At 49.1% G+C, this 27,720-nt stretch overlaps 1 protein-coding gene and 1 long non-coding RNA gene across 2 annotated transcripts; both read left to right on the top strand.

Moving 5' to 3' along the window:
- The first annotated feature begins 2,608 nt into the window (after positions 1 to 2,608).
- On the top strand, positions 2,609 to 26,032 carry LOC106864424 (uncharacterized). The gene is given in 12 exon segments (XM_088155156.1): positions 2,609 to 3,063; positions 4,552 to 4,638; positions 5,776 to 5,880; positions 6,765 to 6,959; positions 6,961 to 6,969; positions 8,754 to 8,837; positions 9,544 to 9,687; positions 11,882 to 11,975; positions 11,978 to 12,078; positions 17,683 to 17,743; positions 17,746 to 17,768; positions 23,527 to 26,032. Coding segments are annotated over 12 exon segments (2,085 nt in total). The 5' UTR covers positions 2,609 to 3,060; the 3' UTR covers positions 24,706 to 26,032.
- LOC148220556 (uncharacterized) lies at positions 12,090 to 15,539 on the top strand. The gene is made up of 3 exons (XR_015798735.1): positions 12,090 to 12,576; positions 12,621 to 13,416; positions 15,406 to 15,539. It is a non-coding gene; the product is annotated as an uncharacterized LOC148220556 (long non-coding RNA).
- Positions 26,033 to 27,720: the final 1,688 nt, after the last annotated feature.

Raw genomic sequence — 27,720 nt, 5'->3', positions numbered from 1 at the left:
AAAAAATAAATAAAAAATTATTTAAAAATTAAAAAAAAATAAATTTATATATATAAATATTAGAGTGATCCCACCCCCCTTAAAAAAAAATTTCTTTTAAATTGGGAGTCCCCTCCCCCCAAAAAAAAATAAAAAAAAATAAATTAAATTTTGGGGTGAAAGTGTTAAAAAAAAAAAAAAAAAATGAGGTTCACACCCTCCCCAAAATTGTTTTAAACCCCCCCCCCCCCCCCGGAAATAATTAAACATCCTCTAAAGTAATTAATGCACGGGGGAAAATTAATTAGGCGGCCTCTAAATGAATCAGGAACCCCAAAAATTAATGAGAAACCCTAGAAATAATTAGAAACCCCCCAAAAATTAATCAGAAACCCCCCCAAAAATTAATGAGAAACTCCAAAATAATCAGAAACCCCCTAAAAATAATTAGAAACTCCCAAAATTAATCAGAGATCCCAAAAATTAATTAGAAACCCCCCCAAAATTAATCAGAAATCTCAAAAATTAATCAGAAACCCCCCCCATAAAAAAATTCCAGGGGTTGTCCCGAGCTCCACGTGGGCGCCCCCTCCCCAAAAATCCCCAAAAATTCCCCAAAAAATTCCCAAAATTTCCCCCCCCCACCCCCCACGTGGGGTTATCCCATTATTTTTTTAGGGGGGGGGTTGATTTTATGGGGGGGGTCCCGGGTTTGATTTTTAAGGGGGGGGGGGGGGGGGGGTCCAGGGGTGGCCGCAGTCACTCAGGCCCCTCCCCCCACCCCCCCCCCCCCTCCCCCCCCCCCTTCCCCTCCCCCCCCCCCCCCCCGTTTCCAGGCGAAGCTTCGGTCGCCGCCGCCCCGGTAACAGCGGGAAGCGCCAACCAGAGGCGCCGCCATCCCCGGCAGCCCCGCCCGCGACCCTCGGGACCCTCCCCAAAAAATCCTTCCCACCCCACCCCCCCCCAAAAAAAAATTAAATTTTAAATAATTAAAATGAATTAAAGTTTGGGGGTGGGGGGGGGGTGAGGGCGTGACCTTTGACCTCTGACCGCTCCTTCCCCCCCCCCCCCCCCGGCCGTGCTGGTGGTACTGGCGAGGCCACGCCCCCCCCGGGCTCGCGCGCTGCCGCGCTGCGCTGTGATTGGCTGAGGCGGGAAGGGCGGCAGCCAATCAGAGGGCGCGGCGGTCGCTGTCTCCAGCGGAGCGCGGGAGAGAGAGCGCGGGAAAAAAAAAAGGGAGGGGGGGGGAAAGGTGAGAGGGGATCGGACAGGTGAGGGGGGATGGGACAGGTGAGGGGGGGACGGGACAGGTGAGGTTGGATGGGACAGGTGAGAGGGGACGGGACAGGTGAGGGGACGGGATAGAAGGGATGGACAGGTGAGAGAGGAGAGGGACAGGTGAGGGGACAAGGACGGGACAGGTGAGAGGTGACAGGAGACATGGACAGGTGAGGGCACACAGGAGAGAGAACAGGGACAGGTACAGGTATGGGGACAAGCACAGGTGTGGTCTGGACTCAGGTGTGGCCTGGACTCAGGTGTGGGACAGGTACCGGCCATAGGTGCTGGCACAGGTAGAGCTGCAGGTACCGAGTGTGGGCAGCACCCATAGGTGCCGAGTACAGGTGTTAATACAGGTACAGGTGTCAACAGAAACACAGGTACAGGTGCACCTAGAGCCATAGGTCACTTTACCTGTACAGGTGTGACCGTGGCCGTTTCCTCTCGGTTTCTCCACCAGTTCCCCCCAGTTCCCCCTATAGATTCCTCCCAGTTCAACCCTAGTTCACCCCCAGTTTCCCCCCAGTTCCCCCTCACTTTCCTCTATAGATTCCTCCCAGTTTCCCCCCCCAGTTCCTCCCAGTTCCCCCTATAGATCCCCCCCAGTTTCTCCCCAGTTCCCCCCAGTTTCTCCCCAGTTTCCCCCCAGTTCCCCCTACTCTCTTCCCCCAGTTCCTCCCAGTTCCCACCTATAGGTCCCCCCAGTTTCCCCCAGTCCCCCCCACTTTCTCCCCCCAATTTCCCCCAGTTCCCCCCCAGTTTCTCCCAGTCCCCCCCCAGTTTCCCCCATTTCCCCACCACGTTCTCCCACCAGTTTCCCCCAGTCCCCCCCAGTTCCTCCCAGTTTCCCCCCCCAGTTCCCCCCAGTTTCCCCCAGTCCCCCCCCAGTTTCTCCCAGTTCCTCCCCACTTTCTCCCCCCAATTTCCCCCAGTTTCCCCCAGTCCCCCCCAGTTTCCCCCCACGTTCTCCCCCCAGTTTCCCTCCCGCCCCTCCTGGCCCCGCCCCCTGCTCGGCGCGCGCTCCAGCCCAGCCAATCAGCGGCCGCGGCCGCGGTCAGAGCCGCAGCTGCCATGGAGACAGCCGGGGGGCGGGGCCGGGGGGCTCGGCCACGCCCATCAACGGGCGTGACCACGCCCACCGCCTGCCCATAAAAGGGGTGGTGCCGAGCAGGCCACGCCCACAAGCGGAGAGCGAGGATGGGCCGGGGGATTGGGGGACACGGGGGGGGACATGGGGGGGACATTGAGGGGACAGAGGGACAGGAAGGGGACAGAAGGACATGGAGGGACAGGAGGGACTTTGAGGGACAGAGGGGGGACATGGCGGGATAAGAGGGGGGCAGGAAGGGGGACAGAGGGACAGAAGGACATGGGCGGACAGGAGGGGACATTGGGGTAGACAGGAGGGGACACTGAGGGACAGAGGGACACAGGGGGGACAGGAGGACACGGTGGGGACACTGAGGGGACAGCGAGTCCCAGGGCTGGGGTGGCACAAAGATGAAAGGTGGGGACAACGAGGGGACACCGGCACGAGGTGACACCGCCCGAGGGGTGACACAGGTGTCCCCCACACCGAGTGACGTCACCAGGGGGTGTCACAGGTGCCACCAACACGAGGTGACACCACCCGGGGGGGTCCCTTGGGCGCCCCCCAAATTTCTCCCCATTGCCCTTTTAAGGCGCTCGCTGTGGGCCCCACTTTGCCGCCATCGCCCCTTTAAGCGCCGCCCTCCCTGTGCCGGAAGCGGAAATGACGTCGCAGGAGTGGGCGGGGCCTGCACCGGCCCCGGAGCCGCCATGGTGAGTCCGGAGGGTCCTGGGGGGGTCCTGGGGGGTCCGGGTGGGGTTTGGGGTCCCGGCTGGGGTTTGGGGGTCCTGGAGGGTCCTGGGGAGGGTCTGGGGGTCCCGGGGGGCTCGGGAAGGGTCTGGGGGGCGATGCGGGGCTCGAGGAGGCCTCACCGGGGGTCGCTGCTTGAGGGTCCCGGGTGAGGTTTGAGGGTCCCGGGAGGCCCGGGAAGGGGTCTGAGGGTCCCGGGAGGGGTTTGGGGGTCCCGGGGGTCCCTGTTTGGGGGTTTTGGGGGTCCCGGGGTCCCTCTCGGGCGTCCCAGCTGGGGTTTGAGGGTCCCGGGAGGGGTTTGGGGGTCCTGGGGGTCCCAGGTGGGGTTTTGGGAGTTCTGGAGGGGTTTGGGGGTCCCGGCTCGGGTCTGGGGTTTTGGGGGTCCCTGTTTGGGGGTCCCGGGGGGGTCCCGGGTGTGTTTTGGGGGTCCCGGGGGTCCCCGTTTGGGGGTCCCTGTTTGGGGATTTTGGGGGTCCCTGTTTGTGTTGTTTTGGGGGTCCCGGGGGTCTCTGTTTGGGGGTGTCTGGGGGTCCGGGTGTGTTTCGGGGGTCCCGGGTGGATTTTGGGGGTCCCCGTTTTGGGGGTCTCTGGGGGGGTCCCGGGTGGATTTTGGGGGTCTCTGTTTGTGGATTTTGGGGCTCTCTGGGGGTCCCGGGGGTCCCTGTTTGGGGGTCCCTGTTTGTGTTGTTTTGGGGTCTCTGTTTGGGGGTCCCGGGTGTATTTTGGGGGTCCCGGGTGTATTTTGGGTGTCCCGGGTGTATTTTTGGGTGTCCCGGGTGTATTTTGGGGGTCCCGGGTGTATTTTTGGGGGTCCCGGGTGTATTTTTGGTGTCCCGGGTGTATTTTGGGGGTGTCCCGGGTGTATTTTTGGGGGTTTCGGGTGTATTTTGGGGGTTGTCCCGGGTGTATTTTGGGTGTCCCGGGTGTATTTTGGGGGTGTCCCGGGTGTATTTTGGGGGTGTCCCGGGTGTATTTTGGGGGTCTCTGGGTATTGTCCCGGGTGTATTTTGGGGTCCCGGGTGTATTTTGGGGGTGTCTCGGGGGTCCCGGGTGTATTTTGGGGGTCCCGGGTGTGTTTTGGGGGGGTCCCGGGTGTGTTTTGGGGGTCTCTGGGTGTCCCGGGTGTATTTTGGGGGTGTCTCGGGTGTATTTTGGGGGGTCCCGGGTGTATTTTGGGGGTCCCGGGTGTATTTTTGGGTCCCGGCTGTATTTTTGGGTCCCGGTGTATTTTTGGGGGTCCCGGGTGTATTTTGGGGGTCCGGGTGTATTTTGGGTGTCTCGGGTGTATTTTGGGGTGTCCGGGTGTGTTTTTGGGTGTCCCGGGTGTGTTTTTGGGGGTCTCTGGGTGTCCCGGGTGTATTTTTGGTGTCCCGGGTGTATTTTGGGGGTCTCTGGGGGGGTCCCGGGTGTGTTTTTGGGGGTCATGGGGGTGACGGCGCCGCTGTCCCGAGGCGGCGGCGCTGGGGAAGGAGGCGGAGCTGGAGCTCAGAATCGCCGCCCTGCGCAGGAAGAACGAGGCGCTCGTGCGGCGCTACCAGGTGAGACCCAGACCCCTCCCCAAAATCAAACACGGCCGGGAGGGACCCCCGGATAGCCCCGGAGGGACCCCGAAAAATTCCGGGAATCCCGGAAAAAATTGACCTAAAATAGCCCGGGAAATCCCAGAAAAATTCCGGGAAATCCCGGAAAAAATTATCCTAGAATAGCTCGGGAATCCCAAAAAAAAATTATCCTAAAATAGCCCGGGAAATCCGGAAAAAATTGACCTAAAATAGCCCGGGAATCCCAAAAAAAAATCACCCAAAAATTCCCGGGAAATCCCAGAAAAAATCCCACGGGAGGGACCCCGAAATAGCCCCGGAGAGACCCCGAAAAATTCCGGGAATCCCGGAAAAAATTATCCTAAAATAGCCCGGGAAATCCCGGAAAAATCCCGGAAATCCCGGAAAAAATTATCCTAAAATAGCCCGGGAATCCCAAAAAAAATCACCCAAAAATTCCCGGGAAATCCCAGAAAAATCCCGGAAAAAATCCCACGGAGGGACCCGAAAAATTCCGGGAATCCGGGAAAAATTGACCTAAAATAGCCCGGGAATCCCAAAAAAATTATCCTAAAAAATTCTGGGAAATCCCAAAAAAAATTATCCTAAAATAGCCCGGGAATCCCAAAAAAAATTACCCCGAAATAGCCCGGGAAATCCCAAAAAAAATCACCCAAAAATTCCCGGGAAATCCCAGAAAAAATCCCACGGGAGGGACCCCAAAAAATTCCGGGAAATCCCGGAAAAAATTACCCAAAAATAGCCGGGATGGACCCCAAAAATCCCCCCAAAAACCCCAAATTTTCACCCCAAACCCCCCCAAAAAAACCCAAAATTTTCCCCTGAGACCCCGCAAAATCCCCCCCCAAAAAAATCCCAAATTTTCACCCCAAGACCCCCTCAAAACCCCCCAAAAAACCCAAATTTTCCCCCGAGACCCCCCTAGACCCCCCAAAACCCCAAATCCCCCCCAAAAATCCCCCCTAGACCCCCCAAAAAACCCAAAAATCCCCAATTTCGCCCCAAAAACCCCAAATTTCCACCTTAAAATCCCCCCCAGACCCCCCAAACCCCCCCCAAAAAACCCCAAATCCCCAAATCCCCCCAAAACCCCCAAATTTTCCCCTCCCCCAGGAGATCGAGGAGGATCGGCGCCGGGCCGAGCTCGAGGGGGGGGCGGTGACGGCGCGACCCCCGCGCAGGGGGGGAGGGGACAGAGACCCCCAGGGACCCCCCGCGGTGAGGATGGGGGAGGGGTTGGGGGGGAAATTTGGGGATTTTTGGGGAAAATTTGGGGGGAAATTTGGGGGGTTGGGGGGGAAATTTGGGGGGATTTTGGGGAAATTTGGGGGGTTTGGGGGGGAGATTTGGGGATTTTGGGGGGGATTTGGGGATTTTGGGGGGGATTTGGGGGGAAATTTGGGGGGGATTTGGGGATTTTGGGGGAAATTTGGGGTAAAATTTGGGGGTTTTTGGTGTAGGATTTGGGGGGAAATTTGGGGATTTTGGGGAAATTTGGGGGGGATTTGGGGTTTTTGGGGGGGAATTTTGGGGGATTTGGGGATATTGGGAAATTTTGGGGGGGTTTGGGGTAAAATTTGGGGGATTTGGAGTAAAATTTGGGGGTTTTTGGTGTAAAATTTGGGGGATTGGGGATTTTTGGGGAAATTTGGGGGGGATTTGGGGTTTTTGGGGGGGAATTTTGGGGGATTTGGGGATATTGGGAAATTTTGGGGGGGTTTGGGCTAAAATTTGGGGGGTTTTGGGGTGAAATCTGGGGATTTTGGGGGAAATTTGGGGGGATTTGGTGGAAAATTTGGGAGATTTTGGGTGAAATTTGGGGTTTTGTGGGGTGAAATTTGGGGGAATTTTGGGGCTGAAATTTTGGATTTGGGATTTTTGGGATTTGAGATTTTTGGGGTGGGGTTTTGGGGGGAATTTTGGGGCTGAAATTTTGAATTTGGGATTTTTTGGGATTTTTGGGGTGAAATTTTGGGGATTTTTGGGGCAAAATTCGTGGAATTTTTTTTTTTTTTCTTGGGAGGGGTAAAAAATTCCTAAATTTTTTATTTTTATAATTTTAATTTTTAATTTTTAATTTTTTATTTTTTTCCCCCCTCCAGGACAAGCGGGGCCCGAGGCCCAAGAAGCCCCCGGGACCCCCCCCCAAAATTTCGGGGCGACCCCCGCGGGGTGGGGGAGGGGCCGGGGCGGGGGGGGGAGACTCCCCCAAATTTTGGGGGGGTCCCGGGGGGGGGTCCCGACCCCGGAAACCCCGCGGGGGGAGGGGCGGGGGGGGGGGGCGACGGCACCGACAGAAAAACCCAGGTGAGGATTGGGGGAGGGGAAAAATTGGGGATTTTGGGGGAAAATTTGGGATTTTTGGGGGGGATTTGGGGATTTTTGGGGAAAAATTTGGGATTTTTTGGGGTGAAATTTGGGGATTTTTTGGGGGGAAATTTTGGGATTTTTGGGGAAAAATTTGGGATTTTTTGGGGGGGATTTGGGGATTTTGGAGGGGAAATTTGGGATTTTTTGGGGTGAAATTTGGGGATTTTTTGGGGGGAAATTTGGGGATTTTTGGGTGGAAAATTGGGATTTTTGGGGGGGAAATTTGGGATTTTGGGGGGAAATTTGGGGATTTTGGGCGGAAAAATTGGGATTTTGGGAAATTTGGGGAAAATTTTGGGATTTTTTGGGGGGAAAAATTGGGATTTTTGGGTGAAATTTTGGGATTTTTTGGGGGGAAATTTGGGATTTTTTGGGGGGGAAAAATTGGGATTTTGGGGGATTTTTGGGGGGGAAATTTTGGGTGATTTTGGGGCTTTTTTTGGCTGATTTTTGGCCGTTTTTGGGGTGTTTTTTGGGGTGTTTTTTGGGTGATAGTTTGGCTGGGTTTTGGGCATTTTTGGGCTGATTTTGGGTGATATTTTTTCGGTTTTTTGGCTGATTTGGGGTGAAATTTTTGTGTGGTTTTTGGCTGCTTTTTGGGCTGATTTTGGGACATTTTTTGTTAATTTTTGGCTGGTTTTTTGGGCTGGTTTTGGGTAATTTTGGCTGTTTTTTGGGTAATTTTTGGGCTGATTTTGAGGCATTTTTGGGCTGTTTTTTGTCATTTTTGGGTAATTTTTGGGCAGTTTTTGGGGCATCTTTTGGGTGATTTTTGGGTGATTTTTTGGCTGTTTTGGGGCATTTTTGGGGCTGTTTTTTGGGTAATTTTTGGGCAGTTTTTTGGCTGTTTTGGGGCATTTTTGGGGCTGTTTTTTGGGTGATTTTTGGGCTGATTTTTGGCTGTTTTTGTGCTGTTTTTTGGGTCATTTTTGGTGAATTCTTGGCTGGTTTTTTGGGCTGATTTTTGGCTGTTTTTGGGCTGTTTTGGGGCTGATTTTTGGCTGTTTTTGGGCTGTTTTTTGGGTCATTTTTTGTGAATTCTTGGCCGGTTTTTTGGGCTGTTTTTGGGCTGGTTTTGGGCTGTTTTGGGGCTGATTTTTGGCTGTTTTTGGCTGTTTTTTGGGTCATTTTTGGTGAATTCTTGGCCGGTTTTTTGGGCTGATTTTTGGCTGTTTTTGGGCTGTTTTGGGGCTGATTTTTGGGCTGATTTTTGGCTGGTTTTGGGCTGTTTTTTGGGCTGATTTTTGGCTGTTTTGGGCTGATTTTTGGCTGTTTTTGTGCTGTTTTTTGTCATTTTTTGGTGAATTCTTGGCTGGTTTTTTGGCTGATTTTTGGCTGTTTTTGGGCTGTTTTTTGGGTCATTTTTGGTGAATTCTTGGCTGGTTTTTTGGCTGTTTTGGGGCATTTTTGGGGCTGTTTTTGGGCTGATTTTTGGCTGTTTTTGGGCTGTTTTTTGGGCTGATTTTTGGCTGTTTTTGGCTGTTTTTTGGGTCATTTTTGGTGAATTCTTGGCCGGTTTTTTGGCTGTTTTTGGGCTGTTTTTGGGCTGATTTTTGGCTGTTTTTGGGCTGTTTTTTGGGTCATTTTTGGTGAATTCTTGGCCGGTTTTTTGGCTGTTTTTGGGCTGTTTTTGGGCTGTTTTTTGGGCTGATTTTTGCCTGTTTTTTGGCTGTTTTTGGGTCATTTTTGGTGAATTCTTGGCCGTTTTTTTTCCCCCCCAGGAGTGGGAGCAGCGGCGGCTGCAGAACATCGAGCAAATGAACGAGGAGATGGAAAAAATCGCTGAGTACGAGAGGAGCCGCAGGGTGAGACACCAGCACAGACCAGTATAAACCAGTTTAAACCAGTATAAACCAGTTTAAACCAGTATAAACCAGTATAAACCCGTACAGACCAGTATAGACCAGTATAGACCAGTATAAACCAGTGTAGATCAGTATGGATCAGTACAGACCGGTATAGACCAGTATAAACCAGTATGGATCAGTAGGGACCAGTTAGCTCCCAGTGCTCCCAGTAACCCCAAATCCTGCCCCAGTTCTTCCCAGTCCCCTGCCAGTGCCCCCAGTCCCCTCCCAGTAACTCCCAAATCCCCTCCCAGTTCCCCCCAGTGGCCCCAAATCCCCTCCCAGTCCCTCCAGTCCCTCCCAGTGACCCCAAATCCCCTCCCAGTCCCTCCCAGTCCCCTCCCAGTTCCCTCCCAGTCCCCCCCAGTGCTCCCAGTGACCGCAAATCCCCTCCCAGTCCCCTCCCAGTCCCCTCCCAGTTCCCTCCCAGTCCCCCCCAGTGCTCCCAGTGACCCCAAATCCCCTCCCAGTCCCCTCCCAGTCCCCTCCCAGTCCCTCCCAGTCCCTCCCAGTCCCTCCGAGTCCCTCCAAGTCCCTCCCAGTCCCCTCCCAGCCCCTCCCAGCCCCTCCCAGTCCCCTCCCAGTCCCCTCCCAGTGCCTCCCAGTCCCCTCCCAGTCCCTCCCAGTCCCCCCCAGTGCTCCCAGTGACCCGGGCTGTCCCCAGGACGGGCTCCCAGACAAGAATCCCGTGCGGAATTTTCTGGACGATCCCCGGCGCTGCGGCCCCGAGCCGGGGGGGGAGGGGCCCGGGGGGGGCCCCCGGCGCCACGGCCGCAACTGGGGGGGCCCCGACCTCGGCAAGGCCGCGGTGAGTACCCCAAAATGACCCCAAAAATGACCCTGAAACGTCCCCAAAATACCCTAAAAATATCCTGAATATATCCTAAAAATATTCCCTAAAATGGCCCCAAAATGACCCCAAAAATATCCTAAAAATATCCCCTAAAATGGCCCCAAAGTATCCCCAAAATATCCTAAAAATATCCTAAAAATATCCCCTAAAATGTCCCAAAAAATGTCCCAGAATGACCCAAAATACTCCTGAAATATCCCCCAAAATGACCCTGAAACATCCCCAAAATGTCTCCAAAATATCCTAAAAATGTCCCCTAAAATGTCTCCAAAATGACCCCAAAAATGTCCCAAAAATATCCCAAAATTATCCTAAATATATCCCCTAAAATGGCCCCAAAATGTCCCAAAACTGGGGGGTCCCGACCTCGGCAAGGCCGCGGTGAGTACCCCAAAATGACCCCAAAATGTCCCCAAAAATATCCCTGAAATGTCCCCAAAATATCCCCAAAATATCCTAAAAATATCCCCGAAATATCCCCAAAAATGTCCCAAAAAATGTCCCAGAATGACCCAAAATATTCCTGAAATATCCCCCAAAATGTCCCCAAAATATCCCAAAAATGTCCCAAAATATCCCCAAAAATGTCCCAAAAAATGTCCCAGAATGACCCAAAATATTCCTGAAATATCCCCCAAAATTTCCTAAAATATCCCCAAAATGACCCTGAAACATCCTCAAAATATCCCCAAAATATCCTAAAAATATCCCCTAAAATGGCCCCAAAATGTCCCAAAAAATGTCCCAAAAGATGTCCCAGAATGACCCAAAAATCCCCAAAAATATCCCAAAGTATCCTAAAAATATCCCTGAAATATCCCCAAAAATGTCCTAAAATATCCCCAAAATATCCCCAAAATTTACCCAAAATACCCCAAAAATTTACCCAAAATATCCCCAAAATTTACCCAAAATATCCCCAAAATTTACCCAAAATATCCCCAAAATTGACCCAAAATCCCCCCAAATTTACCCAAAATTTACCCCAAATCCCCCAAAATTTACCCAAAATATCCCCCAAAATTTACCCAAAATATCCCCAAAATTTACCCCAAAATCCCCCAAAATTTACCCAAAATCCCCCCAAAATTTACCCAAAATATCCCCCAAAATTTACCCAAAATATCCCCCAAAATTTACCCCAAATCCCCCAAAATATCCCCAAAATATCCCCAAAATTTACCCAAAATTTACCCAAAATATCCCCCAAAATTTACCCAAAATATCCCCAAAATTGACCCAAAATCCCCCAAAATTTACCCAAAATTTACCCCAAAATCCCCCAAAATTTACCCAAAATATCCCCAAAATTTACCCAAAATATCCCCAAAATTGACCCAAAATCCCCCAAAATTTACCCAAAATCCCCCAAAAATGTCCCTGAAATGTCCCCAAAAATCCCCCAAAATTTCCCCAAAATATTTGGGATGTGCAAAACACGAGAATTTTGGGGGGAATTTTTTGTGATTTTTTTTTTTTTTTTTTGAGATTTTTTTTTTTAATTATTTTTTAGGAAACTTTTTGGGATTTTGGGGGAATTTTGGGGGATTTATTTGGGATTTTTTTGAGATTTTTTTGGGATTTTTTGGGGGATTTTTTAGGATTTATTTGGGATTTTTTGAGGATTTTGGGGGGATTTTTTTTTGAGATTTTTTGGGGATTTTTTTTGAGATTTTTTGGGATTTTTTGAGGATTTTTTTGGGGAAATTTTTTGGAGATTTTTGGGGAATTTTGGGGGGATTTTTTTGAGGATTTTTTGAGATTTTTGGGGGATTTTTTTTTGAGATGTTTTTGGGATTTTTTTAGAGATTTTTGGGGTTTTTTTGGAGATTTTTTTGGGGATTTTTTTTTTTGAGGGTTTTTTGGGGATTTTGGGGGGATTTTTGGGGATTTTTTTTTAGATTTTTTTTCGCGATTTTTTTGGGTGATTTTCTGGGATTTTGGGGGGGATTTTTGGGGTTTTTTGAGGATTTTTTGGGTTTTTTTTTGAGATTTTTGTGGGATTTTTTTGAGATATTTTTGGGTGGATTTTTGGGGAAAAATTTTATTATTTTTTAGGCTTTTTTCATCATTTTTTCCACCATTCCTCCACCGATTTCACCCAAATTTTTTTTCCCAACCCTTTTTTTTTTTCCTCCCCTCCCCCCAGCGCCGCCGGGGGGGTCCCCGGGCCGGCCCCTCCCCCCCTTTGGACCCCACCCTTTGGATGACGGGGCGGGAACGCGCCGAGTACGAGCGCTGGAAACGGAACGCGAGAAAATCGACCGAGAGCGCCTGCAGCGACACCGCGACCACAGCGGCGCCTGGAGGAGGGAGTGGGACGCCCAAAAACCCGAGGGCCTGTCAGTCCGGGCAGAAAAAATCAAATTTTGGGAAAAAATTTGGGGTTGGGGAAAAAAAAACCGCGTGTTTTTAGGCGAAAAAATGAGATTTTTAGGTGAAAAAATGGGGTTTTTAGGCGAAAAAATGGGATTTTTAGGCGAAAAAATGAGGTTTTTAGAGGTAAAAATGGGGGTTTTAGCTCAAAAAATGGGATTTTTGGAAGTAAAAATGGGATTTTTAGAGGAAGAAATGGGATTTTGGGAAAAAAACTGTGATTTTTGGTGAAAAAAATGGGATTTTGGGGGGAAAAAAAATGGGATTTTTTTAGGGGGAAAAATGGGATTTTTACAGGGAAAAGAATGGGATTTTTAGGTGAAAAAATGGGATTTTTAGCTCAAAAAATGGGATTTTTATGCCCAAAAATGAGGTTTTTAGAGGTAAAAATGGGGTTTTTAGCTCAAAAAATGGGATTTTTATGCCCAAAAAATGGGATTTTTAAGGGAAAAAATGAGATTTTTAGAGGTAAAAGAATGGGATTTTTAGGTGAAAAAATGGGATTTTTAGAGGTAAAAGAAGGGGATTTTTGGCCCCAAAAAATGGGATTTTTCAAAGATGGAAAATGGGATTTTTAGGAGATGAAAAATGGGATTTTTAGGCGGAAAAATGGGATTTTTAGCTCAAAAAATGGGATTTTTATGCCCAAAAAATGAGATTTTTAGGGGAAAAATGGGATTTTGGGAAAAAACCCCGGTGGTTTTTGGTGAAAAAATGGGATTTTTAGAGGGAAAAAATGGGATTTTTAGAGGTAAAAGAATGGGATTTTTATGCCCAAAAAATGGGATTTTTAGAGGTAAAAATGAGATTTTTAGGGGAAAAATGGAATTTTTAGAGGAAAAATGGGATTTTGGGAAAAAAACCTGTGATTTTTGGTGAAAATAATGGGATTTTTAGAGGGAAAAAATGGGATTTTTACAGGGAAAAAAATGGGATTTTTAGGCACAAGAAAAAAAAGGATTTTTGGAATGAAATGGGATTTGGGGGAAAAAATCCGGTGGTTTTAGGTGAAAAAATGAGATTTTGGGGGGAAAAAATGGGGTTTTTAGCTCAAAAAATGGGATTTTTATGCCCAAAAAATGGGATTTTTAAGGAAAAAAATGAGATTTTTAGAGGTAAAAGAATGGGATTTTTGGCCCCAAAAAATGGGATTTTTCAAAGATGGAAAATGGGATTTTTAGGGATGAAAAATGGGATTTTTTTGGGGGGGATGAACGGGAGAAAATCGACCGAGAGCGCCTGCAGCGACACCGCGACCACAGCGGCGCCTGGAGGAGGGGAGTGGGACGCCCAAAAACCCGAGGGCCTGTCAGTCCGGGCAGAAAAAAGGAAAAAAAATCAAATTTTGGGAAAAAATCCGATGGTTTTTGGTGAAAAAATGGGGTTTTTAGGCGAAAAAATGGGATTTTTAGGCGAAAAAATGGGATTTTTAGCTCAAAAATGGGATTTTTAGGTGAAAAAATGAGATTTTTATGTCCAAAAAATGGGGTTTTTAGATGAAAAATGGGATTTTGGGAAAAAAAGCCGGTGGTTTTTGGTGAAAAAATGGGATTTTTAGAGGGAAAAAATGGGATTTTTAGAGAGAAAAAATGGGATTTTTAGGTAAAAGAAGGGGATTTTTGGCCCCAAAAAATGGGATTTTTCAAAGATGGAAAATGGGATTTTTAGGGATAAAAAATGGATTTTTAGCTCAAAAAATGGGATTTTTATGCCCAAAAAATGAGATTTTTAGGGGAAAATGGAATTTTGGGAAAAAAACCCGGTGGTTTTAGGTGAAAAAATGGGATTTTTAGAGGGAAAAAATGGGATTTTTAGGGGAAAAAATGGGATTTTTAGACCCAAAAAATGGGATTTTAGGGAAGAAATGGGATTTTGGGAAAAAACCCAGTGATTTTTAGGTGAAAAAATGATGTTTTTGGAGGTAAAAATGGGGTTTTTAGAGGGAAAAAATGGGATTTTTTAGGGGAAAAAATGGGATTTTTAGGCACAAGAAAAAAAAAGGATTTTTAGAATGAAATGGGATTTGGGGGAAAAAACCCGGTGGTTTTAGGTGAAAAAATGGGATTTTTATGCCCAAAAAATGGGATTTTTAAGGGAAAAAATGAGGTTTTTAGAGGTAAAAGAATGGGATTTTTGGCCCCAAAAAATGGGATTTTTCAAAGATGGAAAATGGGATTTTTAGGGATAAAAAATGGGATTTTTAGGGATGAAAAATGGGATTTTTTTGGGGGGGGAGGAACGCGAGAAAATCGACCGCGAGCGCCTGCAGCGACACCGCGACCACAGCGGCGCCTGGAGGAGGGAGTGGGACGCCCAAAAAACCCGAGGGCCTGTCAGTCCGGGCAGAAAAAATCCAATTTTGGGGTTTGGGGAAAAAAAACCGCGTGTTTTTAGGCGAAAAAATGGGGATTTTAGGTGAAAAAATGGGATTTTTAGCTCAAAAAATGGGATTTTTAGGGGAAAAAATGGGATTTTTAAGGGAAAAAATGAGATTTTTAGAGGTAAAAATGGGATTTTTAGACCCAAAAAATGGGATTTTTAGGGGAAAAAATGGGATTTTTAGAGGTAAAAATGGGATTTTTAGACCCAAAAAAAGGGATTTTTAGGGGAAAAATGGGATTTTGGGAAAAAAAACTGTGATTTTTAGGTGAAAAAATGGGATTTTGGGGGGGAAAAATGGGATTTTTAGAGGGAAAAAATGGGATTTTTAGAGGTAAAATAATGGGATTTTTAGCCCCAAAAAATGGGATTTTTCAAAGATGGAAAATGGGATTTTTAGGAATAAAAAATGGGATTTTTAGGGGGAAAATGGGATTTTTGTGGGGAGGAAAAAAAAGGAATTTGGGGATTTTCCAGGTAAATTTTGGGATTTCCAGGTAAATTTTGGGGTTTTTTAGTTGAATTTTGGGGTTTTTTGGTAAATTTTGGGTTTTTCAGGTAAATTTTGGGATTTTTTTCAGTTAAATTTTGGGATTTTTTCAGTTAAATTTTGGGTTTTTTCAGTTAAATTTTGGGATTTTTTTAGTTGAATTTTGGGATTTTTGGTAAATTTTGGGATTTTTTGGTAAATTTTGGGATTTTTTAGGTAAATTTTGGGATTTTTTTCAGTTAAATTTTGGGATTTTTTTTAGTTAAATTTTGGGATTTTCCAGGTGAATTTTGGGATTTTTTGGTAAATTTTAGGATTTTCAGGTAAATTTTAGGATTTCCAGGTAAATGATTTTCAGGTGAATTTGGGATTTTCCAGGTGAATTTCCGGGGGGGGTCTCTCACCTTTGCCCCTCCCCCCCCTCTCAGGTTCTCGGGGGTCCCGGAGGAGCCGGAGGGGGGAGGGGGCGGCCCCGCCCCCCCCCCACCCTGGGCGAGTTCCTGCCCCTCCCCCACCCCCCCCGGCGCAGGAGGGGCCGAGGGAGGGGGGGGGGGGAGACCCTACAGGTGAGGGGGGAGGGGAATTTGGGGAATTTTTGGGAATTTTTGGGGGGATTTGGGGAATTTTGGGGAAAATTTGGGAATTTTGGGGGGTCCTGGGGGGGATTTTAGGAATTTTGGAGAGAAATTTGGGAATTTTTTGGGGGGTCTTGGGGGGATTTGGAGGGAATTTTGGGGGAAATTTGGGAATTCTGGGGAATTTTTGGGGGGGATTTTAGGGAATTTTGGGAGAAATTTGGGAATTTTGGGGAAATTTTTGGGGGGGATTTGGGGAATTTGGGGAGAAATTGGGAATTTTGGGGAAATTTGGGAATTTTGGGGGGTCCTGGGGGGGATTTTAGGGAATTTTGGGAGAAATTTGGGAATTTTGGGGAATTTTTGGGGGGGGATTTGGGGGAATTTTGGGGGAAATTTGGGAATTTTGGGGGGTCCTGGGGGGGATTTTAGGGAATTTTGGGGGGAATTTGGGAATTTCTGGGGGGATTTGGGAATTTTTTGGGGGTCCTGGGGGGATTTTGGGGATTTTTGGGGAATTTTGGGGGAAATTTGGGAATTTTGGGGGGTCCTGGAGGGTTTTGGGGGTGGGGAATTTTCTCCTCCTTCCCTTCCCCACAAATTTTGGGGTTAAAATTCCAAATTTTCCCACAAATTTTGGGGTTGAGATTCCATTAATTTTGGGTTAAAATTCCAATTTTTTCAGAAATTTTGGGTTAAAATTCCAATTTTTCCACAAATTTTGGGGGTTAAAATTCCCAATTTTTCCACAAAATTTTGGGGTTAAAATTCCCAATTTTTCCACAAATTTTGTGTTTTTTTTTTTTTATTTTTTGTCAATCTCTGCTAAATTCCCAAATTTTTAAATTTTTATTTTATTTATTTTATTTTATTTTGGGGAATTTTCAAGTTTCCACGACCGATCGTTGGGAGCCGCAGCCGGAGCCGCCCCCGGAGCCCCAGGTGGGAAAAATTTGGGGAAATTTGGGAAAATTTTGGATTTTTTTGGGAATTTTGGGAATTTTTCAGGATTTTATGGGAATTTTTTGGGAGATTTTTGGGCATTTTTTGGGAATTTTTGGGGATTTTTGGGCATTTTTTGGAATTTTTGGGGGATTTTTTGGGGATTTTTGGGAGATTTTGAGCATTTTTTTGAAATTTTTTGGGGATTTTGGGGGGATTTTTTTGAGATTTTGGGGAATTTTTTTTTTAATTTTTGGAATATTTGGGAATTTTCAGAATTTTTGGGAATTTTGGGGGGGGATTTGGGAATTTTTTTTGAGATTTGGGGATTTTTTTGGAGATTTTTTGGGGAATTTTTGGGGGTTTTTGGGGAATTTTTGAGGATTATTTTGGATTTTTGGGGGATTTTTGGGGCAAATTTGGGGGAATTTTTGGAGATTTTGGGGGAATTTTTAGGGATTTTTTTTTTAGATTTTTTTGGGATTTTGGGGGGATTTTTTGAGAATTTTGGGGGATTTTTTGGGGTTTTTCTGGGGAATTTTTGGGGAAATTTTGGGGGATTTTTGGGCAGATTTTGGGGGAATTTCTGGGGATTTTTTGGGAAATTTTGGGGGGGAATTTTTTTGTGAATATTTTGGCAATTCTGGGATATTAAAATTTTTGAATTTTGGGATTTTGGGGATTTTTTGATTTTTGGGGATTTTTTGAATTTTGGGAATTTTGTGATTTTGGGAATTCTCGGAATTTTAGAATTTTTTGAGTATTGGGATTTTGGGGATTTTTGAATTTTGGGATTTTGGGGATTTGGTGATTTTGGAACTTTGGAATTTTGGGAATTTTGGAATTCTAGAATTTTTGAATTTTGGGATTTTGGGGATTTTTGGAACTTTGGAATTTCAGGAATTTTGGGAATTTTTGGGGATTTGGAACTTTGGAATTTGGGGAATATTTGGGGGGATTTTTGGGGATTTTGGAACTTTGGGATTTCGGGATTTTTGGGGAATTTTTGGGGATTTTGGAACTTTGGAATTTGGGGAATTTTGGGGGGATTTTTGGGGATTTTGGAACTTCGGAATTTCAGGATTTTTGGGGAATTTTTGGGGGGATTATTTGGGGATTTTGGAACTTCGGAATTTCGGGATTTTGGAGGAATTTTGGGGGGGATTTTTAACCCTTTCCCTCCCCCAGCCCCCTGAGAAGGTTCCAGAAGGGTCCCAGGAGGACTCGGACCAATGGGAGGACGTGAGCGAGACGAGGAGGAGGAGGAGGAGGAGGAAGGGCCCCGGGGACCCCCCCAGTACGTCCCAGTTCAAACCAGTTCAAACCAGTAACCCCAGTGACCCCCCCAGTGATTCCCAGTTCAAACCAGTGACCCCCCAGTAACCCCAGGGACCCCCCCAGTGACCCCCAGTTCATGCCAGGGACCCCCCCAGTACATCCCAGTTCAAACCAGTAACCCCCAGGGACCGTCCCCAGTCCCTCCCAGTTCAAACCAGTTCATCCCAGTCCCTCCCAGTTCCCTCCCAGTCCTCCCAGTTCATCCCAGTTCCCATCCCAGTCCCTCCGCAGTTCCCTCCCAGTCCCTCCCAGTCCCTCCCAGTCCATCCCAGTCCCATCCCAGTTCATCCCAGTCCATCCCAGTTCATCCCAGTTCCCTCCCAGTCCCTCCCAGTCCATCCCAGTCCATCCCAGTTCCCTCCCAGTCCCTCCCAGTCCATCCCAGTCCCCTCCCAGTTCCCTCCCAGTCCATCCCAGTCCATCCCAGTTCATCCCAGTCCATCCCAGTTTCTCTCCCCAGGCCCGCCCCCCGCCGCCCCTCCCCCACCTGAGGGGGGGGTCCCGGAGCCGCCCCTCCCCCCCCCGAGCCCCTCCCGGAGCCCCTCGGAGACCCCGGAGCGCAGCGGGACCCCCCCCGACGGTACTGGGGGAACTGGGAGGGACTGGGAGGGGACTGGGATAAACTGGGAGGGACTGGGATGAACTGGGGGAAACTGGGATGGACTGGGATTGAACTGGGATGGACTGGGAGGGACTGGGATGGACTGGGAGGGACTGGGAGGGAACTGGGGGGGACTGGGAGGGAATTGGGGGGGTTGTTACTGGTCCACACTGGTTTATACTGGTCTATACTGGTTCATTCTGGTCTATACTGGTTTATACTGGTCCATTCTGGTCCCAGCAGGGCCCGGGGTGGAGATCTCGGATTTCCAGAGGGTTCGTTTCCGTAAGAGCTCCCCTCCCCCACCCTGAGCCCCCAAATCGACCCAAAAATCCCCCCCAAAAAACCAAAAAAAACCCTCAAAAATCGGCCCCAAAAAATCAGCCCAAAAAAACCCCAAAATCAGGCATTCCAAAAAAAACCCCAAAAAATGTCCCAAAATCAGCCCCCCAAAAAACCCAAAAAGACTCAAAATCAGCCCCAAAAAACCCCAAAAATGACCCAAAAAACCCCAAAAATGACCCAAAAAACCCAAAAAATCGGCCCCAAAAAACCCCAAAAATGACCTAAAAATCCCCCTGGGAGACCCCGAGTTCTGAATCTGTCCCCGCCCCCTCTGCTGCTGGACTGACTCACCTGAGCTCACCTGGACTCACCTGAGCACACCTGGGCACATCTGGACTCACCTGGGCACACCTGGGAGCTTCTGCTTGGCTCTGGGGAAAACTTTTGGGGCTTTTTTGGGGTTTCTGGGAGAATTTTCGGGGCTGGAGCTGCTGGACTGACTCACCTGAGCTCACCTAAGCACACCTGGACTCACCTGGGAGCTTCTGCTTGGCTCTGGAGGGGCTTTTTTGGGGCATTTTTGGGATTTTTTTGGGGCTTTCTGGGAGAATTTTCGGGGCTGCAGCTGCTGGATTGACTCACCTGGACTCACCTGAGCTCACCTGGGCACACCTGGACTCACCTGGGAGCTTCTGCTTGGCTCTGGGGGGGCCTTTTTGGGGGTTTCTGGGGGATTTTTCGGGGCTGGAGCTGCTGGATTGACTCACCTGAGCTCACCTGGGCACACCTGGACTCACCTGGGCACACCTGGACTCACCTGGGCGCCGCTGCTTGGCTCGGGGGGCTCACCTGGCTGTACCTGCTGCCTCCTGCATTAAACTCGTCCCACCCCCACCCCCTCCCCCCCCAGAGAGCCCGGGCGTGGTTTGGGGGTTTGGGGGCACCTGGGGGAGCCCAAAATTCACCTGGGGGAGCCTAAAACTCACCTGGGGGACCCCAAATTCACCTGGGGGACCCCAAAATTCACCTGGGGGACCCCAAAACTCACCTGGAGGACCCCAAAATTCACCTGAGGGAGCCCAAAATTCACCTGGGGGAGCTCAAAACTCACCTGGGGGTCCCAAAATTCACCTGGGGGAGCCCAAAATTCACCTGGGGAGCCCAAAACTCACCTGGGGACCCCAAAATTCACCTGGGGGAGCCCAAAACTCACCTGGGGGAGCCCAAAACTCACCTGGGGACCCCAAAACTCACCTGAGGGAGCCCAAAATTCACCTGGGGGAGCTCAAAACTCACCTGGGGGTCCCAAAATTCACCTGGGGGAGCCCAAAACTCACCTGGGGGTCCCAAAATTCACCTGGGGGAGCCCAAAATTCACCTGGGGGAGCCCAAAACTCACCTGGGGGTCCCAAAATTCACCTGGGGGAGCCCAAAATTCACCTGGGGGAGCTCAAAACTCACCTGGGGGAGCCTAAAATTCACTCTGGGGGAGCCCAAAATTCACCTGGGGGAGCCAAAACTCACCTGGGGACCCCCAAAATTCACCTGGGGGAGCCCAAAACTCACCTGGGGGTCCCAAAATTCACCTGGGGGAGCCCAAAATTCACCTGGGGGAGCTCAAAACTCACCTGGGGGTCCCCAAAACTCACCTGGGGGTCCCCAACTCACCTTGGGATTTTTTTTGGGGGGGGGGTTCTCACGCCCCTCCCCCCCCTTCTCTTTTTTTCTCTCCCCTCCCCCCCCCCCACAGGAGAACCCAGCGACCCCCCCCAGGTGTGACGAGGGGGGGGGGACCCCAAATCTCACCTGAGATCCCCCCCCAGGTGTGACCGGGACCCCCCAAAATCCCCCTGGGGGGTCCCAAAATCCCCCTGGGGGGTCCCAAAATCTCACCTGGACCCCCTTGGGGGACCCCAAATCTCACCTGGGGGACCCCAAATCTCACCTGAGACCCCCCCCCAGGTGTGACTGGGACCCCAAAATCCCCTTGGGGGACCCCAAATCTCACCTGGGGGTCCCCAAATCTCACCTGAGACCCCCCAGGTGTGACCAGGACCCCAAAAAAAAACCCCAAAATCCCCTCGGGGGGGGTCCCCAAAATTCCCCCTCCCCCCCCCCGGAGGGGAATTTTGGGGTCCCCCCTCCCCAATTTTGGTTTTTTTGTCGAATAAAAATTCCAAAATTTCTTCGCCTTCGTCGTTGATTTGGGGATTCCCCCCCCCCCCCCCCCCTTAAATTTTGGGGGTTCCCACCTCGAGTTGTTCCAACCCCCTCCCCCCCAAAAAAAAAAAATCCCAAAATTTTGGGTAATTTCTCAAAAAACCCCCAAATTTGGAACTATTCCTCCAAAAAAAAAACCCCAAATTTTGGGGTAATTTCTCCAAAAAAAAATTCCCAAATTTTGGGATAACTTCCCCCCAAAAAAAACCAAATTTTGGGGTAATTCCTGAAAAAAAAAAACAAATTTGGGGGCAATTCTTCCCCCAAAAAACCCAAATTTTGGGGTCATTCCTCAAAAAAAAAACCCAAATTTGAGATTTTTTCCCCCAAAAAACCCAAATTTTGTGATAATTCCTCAAAAAAAACCAAATTTTGAGGTTCCCCCCCCAAAAAAACCCAAATTTTTGGGTAATTCCTCAAAAAAAAACCCAAATTTTGGAGAAAATTCCTCCCAAAAAAACCCAAATTTTGTGATAATTCCTCCAAAAAAACCCAAATTTTGAGATTTTTTTTCCCCCCAAAAAAATCCAAATTTTGTGATAATTTCTCCCAAAAAAAAACCAAATTTTGGAGAAAATTCCTCAAAAAAAATTTCCAAATTTTGTGATAATTCCTCCCAAAAAAATCCAAATTTTGTGATAATTTCTCCAAAAAAACCCAAATTTTGAGGTTCCCCCCCCCCCCCCAAAAAAAACCCCAAATTTTTGGGTAATTCCTCCAAAAAAAAAAACCCCAAATTTTGGAGAAAACTCCTCAAAAAAAAAATTCCAAATTTTGGAGAAAACTCCTCCAAAAAAAACCCAAATTTTGAGATTTTCTCCCCAAAAAACCCAAATTTTGTGATTTTTTCCCCCCAAAAAACCCAAATTTTGTGATAATTCCTCCCAAAAAACCCCAAATTTTGAGTTTTTCCTCCCAAAAACCCCCAAATTTTGAGTTTTTCCTCCCAAAAAACCCCAAATTTTGAGGTTTTCCCCCCAAAATTTTCTCCTGGCCGTGTCCCCGCCCTTCCCAAATTTTTTTTTTTTTTTGGGGGGGGGGGGTTCCCCGCCCCCCCCCCGGCCCCTCCCCCCCCCTTTTTTGGGATTTCCTGCCCCCCCTCCCCCCCCCGATTTTATTTCCCTTTTCCCGCCGCGACCGCTCCAGGTGAGGGGGGGGAGGGGGGGATGGGGCGGATTTTGGGGGGTCCCGGGAGGGAATTTGGGGACCCCTCCCCTCCCACCTCAATTTTGGGGGGGTCTGGGTTTAAATTTTTGGGGTTTTCGCGTCGTTTTTTGGGACTTTTTATTCTCTTTTTTTTAATTAATTTTTTAATTTTTTATTCTCTTTTTTTTGGGGGGGGTTTTGAGGGACCCCTCCCAGTTCAGACCAGTTTGGGGGGGTCTCCAAACCAGTTTGGGGGTCTCAATTTCGCTTTTTTGGGGTCTCCAACCTCATTTTTTGGGGCTTTTTCAGCCTCATTTTTTTTGGGGGGGGGGTTTGATGGGACCCCTCCCAGTTCAGACCAGTTTGGGGGGGTCTCCGGACCAGTTTGGGGGTCTCAAGGTCGTTTTTTGGGGGTTTCCAGTCCCATTTTTGGGGGTCTCAATCCCATTTTTGGGGTCCCCGTTCTCATTTTTGCGGGTCCCCAACTCCATTTTTGGGATCCCCCTCCCCCATTTTTGGGATCCCCTCCCCCATTTTTGGGGTCCCCGCCCCCATTTTTGGGGTCCCCGTTCTCATTTTTGGGGTCCCCGCCCCCAATTTTGGAGTCCCCACCCTCCTATTTCCTCCCCCCTCCCCCATTTCTTCCCCTCCCCGGAAATGGAATTTCCTCATCCTCCCCTCCCCCACCCCCATGGCGCAAGAATTTGGGAGAGGAACTTGGGGCGAGGGGGGAGGGGCAGCTCCACCCTTCCCCCGCCGGGTGGGGACCCAAAAATGGGGGTGGGGACCCCCAAAAATGGGGATGGGGACCCCAAAAATGGGGACGGGGATCCCAAAAATGGGGACGGGGACCCCAAAAATGGGGACGGGGACCCAAAAATGGGGGTGGGGAACCCAAAAATGGGGGTGGGGACCCCAAAAATGGGGATGGGGATTCCAAAAATGGGGACGGGGAACCCAAAAATGGGGGCGGGGAACCCAAAAATGGGGACGGGGAACCCAAAAATGGGGGCGGGGACCCCAAAAATGGGGACGGGGAACCCAAAAATGGGGGTGGGGATCCCGAAAACACCTTGGTCATTTGGTGGGGTGGGGTTGAGGGTCTTTTAGGAGGTCCTGGATCACCTGGACAGGTGAAGAACAACCTTGGGATTTTCTGGATTACCTGGACAGGTGAGGGACCCACCTTGGGTTGGATCAAAGGGTCTTTTAGGAGATCCTGAATCACCTGGGCAGGTGAGGGATCCACCTTGGGGTGGATCAAGGGGTCTTTTAGGAGGTCCTGAATCACCTGGACAGGTGAGGGACCCACCTTGGGTGGCTCAGGGGATCTTTTAGGAGATCCTGAATCACCTGGACAGGTGAAGAACAACCTTGGGATTTTCTGGATCACCTGGGCAGGTGAGGGACCCACCTTGGGATCTTCTTGATCACCTGGCCAGGTGAAGAACCCACCTCAACCCACCCCCTTCCCCCTTTTGATCACCCTCAAACCCCCTCCCCCCAGGTACCCCCCCCCCACCAAAGCTCTCCTCGACCTCACCATGACCTCACCCCCCACCCCTCCCTACGCTTGGGACCTCACCTGGAACGACACCTGGAACGACACCTGGGACGACCTCTTGGACCTGGACTCCGGCGAAATCCCCGCGGCTCACCGCGTCGTCCTCGCCCTCTACGCCGCCATTTTCCTGCTGGGCGTCCTGGGCAACGGCGCCGTGCTCTGGGTGACGGCGGCCGAGCTGCGCCGCGCCGTCAACGGCGTTTGGTTCTCCCACTTGGCCTTGGCCGACCTCCTCAGTTGTTTGGCTTTGCCTTTCTTGGCTTTACCGTTGACCAACGATCACCATTGGCCGTTGGGCGGCTTGGCCTGTAAGGTTTTACCGTCCCTGACGGTGTTGGCCATGTTCTCCAGCGTCCTTTTGTTGACGGTCATCAGCGCCGACCGTTACGCTTTGGTGACGCGACCGGTTTGGTGTCACAATCGCCGCACCCCCCTTTTGGCCAACGCCGTCTGCGCCGGCGCTTGGGCGGCGGCGGCCTTGTTGACCCTCCCGTCTTTCATTTTCCGAACCGTCCGCTTCGATCCTTTCTCCTCCAAAACCACCTGCGTGCTGTCCTACGGCGCCGCGGGGCGGCACCGGCGCGCCGCCGAGCTCGCCACCGCCGCCGTGCGCTTCCTCTGCGGCTTCCTGGCGCCGTTCGTCGTCATCTCGGCGTGTTACGGCCTCCTCTTGAGCCGGGTCAGGGAGAGGGGGTTCGGCAAATCACAAAAAGCCACCAAGACGGTTTTGGTGGTCATCGTCAGCTTCTTCGTGTGTTGGTTGCCCTATCACGTCGTGGGGTTGGTGTTGGCGGCCAGCGCGGCCGACACGGCGGCGTTCCGCGGCGCCCAAGCGGCCGATCCCGCCGTGGCGGGGTTGGCGTACGTCAACGGTTGCGTCAATCCCGTCATCTACCTGGTGATGGGGAGGGGTTTGGGGCAGGTGAGGCGCTCGTGGAGGGCGTTGATCAAAGGGGTGCTCAGCGATGACCCCACGAGCGCGGCCGGGGATGGGAGGGGACGCAGCGTGGTCACGGCCGAGGAGGGCACGGAGGGCACGGAGGGCACGGCCGTGTGAGGGGGTGGTCGTGGTCATGGTGGTCATCGTGGTCATGGTCATGGTCATGGTCATGGTGGTCATCGTGGTCATTGTTATTGTCGTGGTCGTTGTCGTGGTCATGGTCATTGTCATGGTCATTGTGGTCATGGCCATGGTCATCATGGTCATGGTCATTGTCATGGTCATTGTTATTGTCATGGTCATCGTGGTCATTGTCGTGGTCATGGCCATGGTCATCATGGTCATGGTCGTTGTCATGGTCATGGTTGTCATGGTTATCGTTGTCATGGTCATGGTCTTCGTGGTTGTGGTCATTGTCATGGTCATCATTGTCATCTTTGTCATGGTCATCATCTCATTGTCATTGTCATCATCATCATGGTCATTGTCATGGTCATTGTCGTGGTCATCATGATCATTGTGCTCATCGTTGTCATGGTCATGGTCATGGTCATCATCATCATGGTCATGGCTATCATTGTCATCGTTGTCATGGTCATTGTCTCATTGTCATTGTCATCATCATCATGGTCATGGTCATTGTCATGGCCATCATGGTCATTGTCATGGTCATTGCCATGGTCATGGTCATCGTGGTCATGGTCATTGTCTCATTGTCATCATCATCATGGTCATGGTCATCATTGTCATTGTCATGGTCATTGCCATGGTCATTGTCGTGGTCGTTGTCGTGGTCATTGTCATTATCATGGTCGTGGTCATCGTGGTCATAGTCATTGTCTCATTGTCATCATCACCATGGTCATGGTCATGGTCATTGTCATCGTGGTCATTGTCATGGTCACCGTGGTCATTGTCATGGTCATTGTGGTCATGGTCATGGTCATTGTCTCGTTGTCATCATCATCATCATCATCATGGCCATGGTCATCATTGTCATTGTCATTGTCATGGTCATTGTCTCGTTATCATCATCATGGTCATGGTCATCATTGTCATCATCACTGTCATCATTATCGTCATCATCATGGCCATGGTCATCGTGGTCATTGTCATGGTCATTGTCATGGTCACCGCGGTCATGGTCATTGTCACCATCATCATCACCATCATCATCATCATCATCATCATCATCATCGTTGTCATGGTCATTGTCATGGTCACGGTCATCATTGTCATTGTCTCATTGTCATCATCACCATCATCATCATCACGGTCATGGTCATTCATGGTCATTGTATCGTCATTGTCATTGTCATTGTCACCATCATCATCATCATCATCATCATCATCATCGTTGTCATGGTCATGGTCATTGTATCGTCATTGTCATTGTCACCATCATCATCATCATCATCAATGTCACCATCATGGTCATGGTCAATCTCGTTGTCATCGTCATTGTCATGGTGTGGGGACCCTTGGGGACACTTGGGGACATTTGGGGACCTTTGGGGACCTTTGGGGACCCTTGGGGACCCTTGGGGACATTTGGGGACCTTTGGGGACCCTTGGGGACCCTTGGGGACCTTTGGGGACAGTGAGGGGGGTGGGGGTGCCAGGAGTGGGATTTTGGGGATTTGGGGATTCAGGATTTCAGGGATTTGGGAATTTGGGGATTCAGGAATTTGGGAATTCCAAAATTTGGGGATTTAGGGAATTCAGGAATTTGGGGATTCTGGAACTTGGGGTTTCAGGGATTTGGGAATTTGGGGATTCAGGGATTTGAGGATTCTGGAATTTGGGGATTCGGGAATTTGGGGGGTTCAGGAATTCAGGAATTTGGGAATTCCAGAATTCAGGGGATTGGGGAATTCGGGGATTTGGGAATTTGGGGATTCTGGAATTTGGGGATTCAGGGGAATCAGGATTTCAGGGATTTGGGAATTGGGGGGGTTCAGGAATTTGGGAATTCCAGAATTCAGGAATTTGGGGATTCAGGGATTGGGGAATTCAGGGATTCAGGGGTTCAGGAATTCAGGAATCCAAGGAAAACAAAAAAAAAAATTCCAAAATCCACTCAGTCAAACCGAATCCATGAAATCCCAAACTCTAAAATTCCCGGGGAAAAATCTCCCAAAATCCCCCCAAAAAATCCCCCCAAAAATCCCCAAAAGAACCCTAAAAAAACCCTAAAAAAATCCCCCCAACCCCCCCAAAAAAACTTAAAAAAACCCCAAAGAAACCCCAAAAAATCCCAACCCCCCCAAAAAAAATCCTTAAAAAACCCCCCCAAAAATCCCAAAAAATCCTGAAAAAAAACCCCAAATAAACCCCCCAAAAACCCCAAAAATCACCCCCAAAAAAATAAAAAAAATCCCCTTAAACCCCCCCCCAAAATTCCAAAAAAATCCTTAAAAACACCTCAAATAAAACCCAAAAAAATCCCCAAAAACCCCAAAAATCCTAAAAAAACCTGAAATAAACCCCAAAAAAACCCCAAAAATCCCCTTAAAAAAAACCAAAAAATCCCAAAAAATCCCAAAATATCCTTAAAAAACCCCCAAATAAACCCCCAAAACCCCAAAAAATCCCCCCCCAAAAAACCTTCAAAATCCCCTTAAAAAAACCCAAAATCCAAAAAAATCCTTTAAAAAAACCCCAAATAAACCCCCAAAAAAACCCAAAAAATCCCAAAAAAATCCCCTCAAAAATAAAAAAAAATCCTTAAAAAAACCCAAATAAAACCCCAAATAAAACCCAAAAAATCCCCCAAAAATCCCAAAAAAATCCTAAAAAAACCCCAAATAAACCCCCAAAAAACCCCAAAAATCCCCCTCAAAAACCCCTCAAAAAACCCCTAAAAATCCTTAAAAACCCCCAAAAAACCCCCAAAAATCCCCCAAAAAACCCTCGAAACCCCCCCAAAAAATCCAAAAAAATCCCTAAAAAAACCCCAAATAAACCCCAAAAAACCCCAAAAAATCCCCTTTAAAAACCCCCAAAAAACCCCAAAAATTTCCCACCAGGGGCCCCTCCCCCCGCCCCTCCCCCTTTCCCCGCCCCTCCCCCTCGGCCGCAGAAAGGGGGTGGGGGGAGGGGCGGGGGCTCCTCCTCTTCCTCCTCCTCCTC

Source organism: Sturnus vulgaris, chromosome 35, assembly GCF_052056855.1.
Source record: "Sturnus vulgaris isolate bStuVul1 chromosome 35, bStuVul1.hap1, whole genome shotgun sequence".
Taxonomy (NCBI): Eukaryota; Metazoa; Chordata; class Aves; order Passeriformes; family Sturnidae; genus Sturnus; species Sturnus vulgaris.
The sequence above is the reverse complement of the archived record's forward strand: the minus strand, read 5'-3'. Positions and strand labels throughout refer to the sequence as shown.